Source organism: Olea europaea, chromosome 15 (assembly GCF_002742605.1).
Source record: "Olea europaea var. sylvestris chromosome 15, O_europaea_v1, whole genome shotgun sequence".
In the NCBI taxonomy this organism is placed as follows: Eukaryota; Viridiplantae; Streptophyta; class Magnoliopsida; order Lamiales; family Oleaceae; genus Olea; species Olea europaea.
The window spans coordinates 29511529-29518178 of record NC_036251.1 but is presented as its reverse complement, the minus strand read 5'-3'; the positions used below and the strand labels follow the sequence as shown (position 1 = coordinate 29518178).

The 6650-nt window shown below is 36.7% G+C and overlaps 1 protein-coding gene across 3 annotated transcripts; it reads left to right on the top strand.

Annotated features, from left to right (window-relative positions):
• Window positions 1-2088: 2088 nt before the first annotated feature.
• Window positions 2089-3577, top strand: LOC111410819 (AT-hook motif nuclear-localized protein 22-like). Of its 3 annotated transcripts, none has more exons than XM_023041383.1 (2): window positions 2089-2287; window positions 2414-3577. In XM_023041383.1, the coding sequence occupies exon 2, from the start codon at window positions 2448-2450 to the stop codon at window positions 3369-3371; it is 924 nt and encodes a 307-aa protein (XP_022897151.1). In that variant the 5' UTR covers window positions 2089-2287; window positions 2414-2447; the 3' UTR covers window positions 3372-3577. The 3 variants fall into 3 exon arrangements, with proteins under 3 accessions (XP_022897151.1, XP_022897150.1, XP_022897149.1); XM_023041382.1 differs by having other exon boundaries at window positions 2089-2345; window positions 2446-3577; XM_023041381.1 differs by having other exon boundaries at window positions 2089-2351; window positions 2446-3577.
• Window positions 3578-6650: the final 3073 nt, after the last annotated feature.

The window sequence follows — 6650 nt, the reverse complement described above, 5'->3', positions numbered from 1 at the left end:
TCAAGCATTCCCACTAAATAGTCGAAGAGAGCGAGTTACTGTTGAAAAAAGAGTGAGCCATTGAGTTACAAACTTGTCTAAAACTCGTACGAATTCCATATCAATTTGAGTATTGTACTTACACAAGACTTGAAGTCCAACATTAAGGGTATGGTGCTCAAAATGAAAATTAAATTACATGCATTTCCATTTATCCAAAAGAAATTAAAATAAAAAATGAAATTGTGGCAAGAGGGATTCCGATTGATCGTCCTTCCAGACACGGTGTGCACCTGACTGACCCAATTGTTTGAGTCGCTCTATTCCAAATTCCCATAATCACAGGCCCACATGGCGCAAACCGGGGTCTCCCTTCCTCGTCACCTTCGTAAATGTCCAGTTTGTTGCATTAAAATAATAAATGTCAGCAATTATGCCATTATTTCAGCGTAAAACGGGGGAAACGCTCTTGTAAAAACATTGACTCAAATTCGTTCAAATGTTTTTTGGACCTATTCGAATTCACTGATTTGCATGTAAGAAGAGAATAGAAAACTGTAATAGCTAATTGTGTTCTACATTGTTAAAGTAACTATTTGAAGGTTATTTTTATCAGTCGATTTTAAAAATAAGTTATATACACTGCGAATTAGTATGAAACTGGCTTGGACATTGATGATAGTGAAAGATGGGTAACCACTAATTGCTTCCACGACGTTAAGTTGATGCTTGAATATTGAATCTATAACCACTCGAGCAGTAATCCCTCGCAAACCAGTTTTACGATGAGTTAGTTCTACCCACTTGTTTTAAAATCTTAGTGTGAATAAATTTGATGATCATCTTCAAGAAAGTAATGGGATAAACATGAAAGAATGCGTTCTTCTAAGTTTATGGCCATATTTCTTAGAGTCATAAACAAGAATTCAGGTTGAGATAAAGAGCATAAGGAAGAATTGTGTGGGGGTGAATGGCAGGATGAGGCAATGACTATTAATTTTAGATACTACTATATACTATAAGATCCGACCAACCAACTCAATCAAAAAAAAATCGATAATTGGTCCGAAATATGATCTAATTACATATAAAAAAAAAAAATAATAACATGAAGGGGTGTATGTTTCTTAATTAAATCACTTGATAGCATATTTTGATAATAATTAAACATAGTACAAACTTATAAAAGAGAAAAACTAACATGTCCCTAGAGTTGGAGAACAATGTAAAAGCCCAAAAAATAATCTTCCCATGACCTAGTCATACTTCTTGTGATGATACACATAGTTTACTGTCTATTCAATCCTTGATTCCTTTCATACTCACTTCTTGAAAAGAATTGAATAAATTCATTATGGAACTTAAACTTCGAGAACTCCATAACCTTGTCACATACAAAAGTTTCATTGATATCTTATCCTCGAAATATGTTTATCACTTATTTTCATGTCATATCCCATATTGCTCAAAGAATTAATGCTATGTACTACCCCCATTCTATATTGCATATATTGGTGTTTTATTTAACTCTTCATTTAATGCCACATAGATTGATATTTTAACACAATTGTTGTTGTATATATAGCATAACTCTTGCTCGAATGATGATCAATTAAATGTTGACTTGTGCACCTGCTTCAACAATACCGTAAAACCATCATCCACACGCTGCTTAGGAGCACTAGATTTTAGAATCTATTTATTCTCGACCTTCATTTAAGCAAGCTAATATTGATTGAAACTCAAACTTTTAAGTCGATCCACTGATGACACTTTAATTAAGAGATTTTGAAAACCTGTGTCCTCTTAGTTGTAGTAAGGAAAATGTCGAAGTGTCTGAATTTTGGTGACCGACCCTCACATGGAGCGTAGACCCCACGTGAATAAAATAATGCCCGACCCTCGAGGTATGAGTGTTCGATTATCCCGTGTGTCAACCATTATGTTTGTGTAGCATGGTCTTTATAGTAATCTTAGACCAGGTTGGGGCAAGAGACAAAGGAGAGAGAAAGAGGGTCCCATACCCACCGCCCATGAGCCATGGGCACGCTGTCTCACCAAATTAAAGCCTCTCTCCCCTTCCCATCCATTCAAATGAATTCCCCCTATTGACCTAACCCTAACCCAAACACCACTTAGCTACTAAGCTTCCCTATCATAAAAAGGATAAAACTCATTTTACATACTGTATATCTACTCTCTCTCCTCTCCTCTCTCTTCACTCTTCCATAACCTCACCAACAGCAACACGCCGAACTTAACAAGAAGAATATACAGTTATCGCGTGAGGCTAGTGGGATAAGTCATGGTTAGTCCAGCTCAATTTTTGGTGAATTCTTCCGCAATTTCTTTCCACCTCTTCTCTGGTGAGGGTTAGTACAATTTGATTCATAAAATTACCTAGAAAATTCATCAAATTTGTCCATCTTTGTAGAAGCTAATAGATTTTCAAATAAACAAGTGAAGCCATGGATCAACTAACAGCTCAGGGCCGTTCTTTGCCGCCTCCCTTTCACGGTAGAGATCTTCAACTCCACCACCACCAGTTTCAGCACCACCAGCACCAACAGAATCCCGAAGATGAAAAGAGTGGAAATAGCAATCCCAACAGGAACCCGAAGCGAGATCCCGATGAGAATTATGGTGTTTCCACCACCACTACCACCACAAGTTCCAACACACACCCAACCGGAGGCAAAGATCTAGTGCCTATCTATGGGGAAGGAGAGGTTACAAGAAGACCTAGAGGAAGACCCGCTGGTTCCAAGAACAGGCCCAAACCCCCAATCATAATCACTCGAGATAGTGCAAACGCACTAAAATCTCAAGTCATGGAAGTTGCCAATGGTTGTGATATTCAAGACTGTATATCCACTTTTGCCACAAGGCGGCAAAGAGGGGTTTGCATCTTGAGCGGCAGTGGTACCGTCACTAATGTTACTATAAGGCAACAAGCTGCACCAGGAGCAGTAGTGACCTTAAATGGAAGATTCGAAATTCTGTCCCTCTCAGGTTCGTTTTTGCCACCTCCAGCTCCTCCTGTTGCTTCAGGATTAACCATATATTTAGCCGGAGGGCAAGGCCAAGTTGTTGGTGGCAGCGTGGTGGGGCCTCTTCTCGCTTCTGGGCCTGTGGTGATTATGGCAGCGACATTTGGTAATGCAGCATATGAGAGGCTTCCTCTAGAGGATGAAGAATTGCCGGTGCCTGGAAGCGGCCCCCCTGGATCACCGGGAATTGTTGGCCAACAACAACAGCAAGGGCAGCAGCAGCCACCACAACTTATGGCTGATCCTAATTCAAATCTTTTTCATGGGATGCCACCAAATCTAATAAATTCATGCCAGTTACCAGCTGAGGCCTACTGGGGGACAGGTCGTCCTCCCTTCTAACGAAATAAAAAACCAGGATCCCTGAGTTTCGCTTGACATGATTTCACTTCAAAATCACTTTGTATTCTTCTTAATTTCTTTGAAACTAGCTTTAATTTGAGTTCATGGTGTCATCTGATGATTGGTCTGTGTTTTAATTGAAGAGGGATATACAAATCCATGAATTCTTGTGGTTTGATTTTATGAGATCAGCTTTTCAGCATTCACATTTTCTTTGATAACAATTCGGAGTAGAATTGCAATTTCACCTTCAATTCTTTTATCTCTTCCTTCTTCTGATTTCTTGTTGCAGGTCTGATAACTTGTCTGATAATCATTCAGTCGCTTCCTGCCGAAGAAAAGTAGAAAACAATGTGGTTTTAGGTTTCTTTTCTTGGTGGTTTATTTCTTAAGGTTTCCGATTTTAGTACTGCATATCAGCTTCTTCAGTTTTCATAAAATTAACCCACTTATAACTTCTTCAAAATACCCTATAAAATTTCTGGCCGTAATATTTACTTCTTGTCCTATATATATTCACTTCCTTCTTCAAAATACCCCATAAAATTTCTGGCCTTAAGATTTACTTCTTGTCCTATATATATTCACTTCTCCTCTATCATCTATTTCTCTTTTCGAAATCTTCTAATCTTTTAAAACAAATATTTTTGGGAATAAAGACAATGGAAATTACGTTCGTAAAAAATGGTGAAATTTCAACTTCCAAGATGATTGACAGGAAGAGACAATATTTTCACTGCATGAAAATTTGGCTAAATGATAATTCAACTAGAAATGGGAGCTATCTTATAGGAATGAAAGCATAAGTATTTTCTGTAAGTTCCCACCTATTAGTTCATTTTTCATCCTTAACCATATAGGGATAGATTTATATTTTATATAACAGCCAATGATCCTTAATTTCTTGATTTTTCTTTTATGCTTTTTGGGTCGATAAGTGAGCAGAGAGACATGACTATTGGGTTCTGGGTTACACGTGCACTGCTCTAAACTTAGCTCCTTTTCGAGAAATAACTATCACTTCCATATCAAATGGCAGCAACAAACTGCGGGATAAAGGTTACAGAAAAGAGTTTTGATCATCAAAGCTCTTTGTTTCTCTCTCTAGGAGTAAATGGATTGGAAAGGGACCTACAAACTGAGGGAAGTAATCAGTTTGTCCTCATTTACTAATTGTTCACTGCATTTGGACAATAGACAGTACTGTGTCTCCTCCACTCTTTCTCACGTGCTAGGTTTTTTTCATCACTGCTTAGGTTTCCTTCTTTTGCTAATGTAACATATATTCTGGATCTATAATGGTTAATCATGGTTTCTTGTCTTCCGAGTTATCTTTCAAAATCCTTCTTTTTTTTATTTTTTCCTTTTTATCTGATAATTCTTCTTCCAAATCGTAAGTACTCTGCATGATGTGCTTTGTATTGCACAGATTCTGAAATTAATGTTGCTTCATCGATCCATTCAAATCTACTGCAAAGTCCATCGCTGTAGGAGCCATTTTTTTAGGGAATTCTGAACAATCTTAATTAGGATTCTATCTTCTCTCAGCTTTAGTTTTAGAGAGAGAGAGAATGTTCTCATCGAGTATTTGTTTTCTATCAACTCTTATTTATTAGAATAATGTCCTCTAATAACAGTGGTATTAGAACATAAGTCCAAGTTCTCGTCAAAATAATATTTATATGTAAATCGAAAATTTTTCTTTCTTTTTCAACCATTCATTCTCCAAAAAAATATTAATCCACAATTTTTAATTTGAAAAAATGGGGGGCCAAATGGGGGCTCAATATTGTGATTGACTAAATTAAAAGGAAAATGCTCTTCATACAGAGCATTTCCTAGCGGGGTAAGACCCCTCATTGTAGGGGTCGGTCCCATGAAAAAAAAAATTACATCGGGGCCCGCGATTGTGTGTTGTTTGACAGGGGTCTATTTTACAACCTTTGTACTTGCAGCATGCTCCAAATTAAAAGTTATGTAATTCATTGAAGTGTGCTTTTTATTTAATGTCAGTTACGTGCCACTTAAACAGTATTGTGATATTATTTGTGCTAAATAACATTACTCTATTTATTATGATTACAAAATGTGTCTGGATTTCTTCTCCATGTTTGAAAATTAGGACATATGTAATATGTAAAATCCACTTTTCTTTATTGTAATATTAGAAAAAACCTGCATTGTTCATGTCATAATTAGCAACTATCGTTATTTCTAGTGTCATACAACTATTACTTATCTCCATCAGAAATAATGAATAACATACTACGTCACAAATGATGTAGATCAATTAAATGTAGTAATAAGAAATTTAATTTATTGATTTTTTTCATTTTATGTCACATTATAGAGAGTCAATATGGGGTGGTTCTATGTATATTTTGTAAGGTCTTGTTTGATTTGAATTATAATAAAATTAAAATTTTAAGTTAAAGTCAACAATTAATTTATGATTATTTCACACAATTGAAAATAGTCACCTAAAATCTTTTGTATAATAGAAACCCACAATAAAATATATACAAGTTTTTAACAAGTTCAAAACAATCGGACCGTGTATATTAATCCATATTATGCTTTATATATTATGCAAATTATATTTAGATGTGACGGCTTGTGCTGCGAATAAGAAACATAACTCAAAACTAGTGGTGGCAATGGGCCAATCCTCGAGTCAACCCATCTACCCATGAGCTCGCAAACTCACGAGCCGGGCTGAGCCAAACCCACGAGCTCAAGATTTTTTAATATTTTCTTGACTTTTTGTTCACATTCTTTACGAGCCCATGACCCGAACTCGTAGTTCGTCCCAAAATGAGCCCGAACCGTCCGTGGGCCGAGCTTTGAGGAGTCAAGGAACTACTCGACCCTTTTGCCATCCCTATTGAGAACTGTGGTAATGGACTGAATTTGACATCAAAACAACTGAATTACACGTGAATATGAGGAGTCAAGGAACTACTCGACCCTTTTGCCATCCCTATTGAGAACTGTGGTAATGGACTGAATTTGACATCAAAACAACTGAATTACACGTGAATATGAGGAGTCAAGGAACTACTCGACCCTTTTGCCATCCCTATTGAGAACTGTGGTAATGGACTGAATTTGACATCAAAACAACTGAATTACACGTGAATATGAGGAGTCAAGGAACTACTCGACCCTTTTGCCATCCCTATTGAGAACTGTGGTAATGGACTGAATTTGACATCAAAACAACTGAATTACACGTGAATATTTAAATCGCTTGTAGTTAAGAAGTAAAAAAAAATTGCC

Excerpts from the sequence above, each read along its gene's own strand:
- LOC111410819 (XM_023041381.1), top strand. The coding sequence starts at position 2,285 with ATGGTTAGTCCAGCTCAATTTTTGGTGAATTCTTCCGCAATTTCTTTC. Across the intron at positions 2,352-2,445 it reads CCACCTCTTCTCTGGTGAGG|CCATGGATCAACTAACAGCT; the intron begins GTTAGTACAATT and ends AAACAAGTGAAG.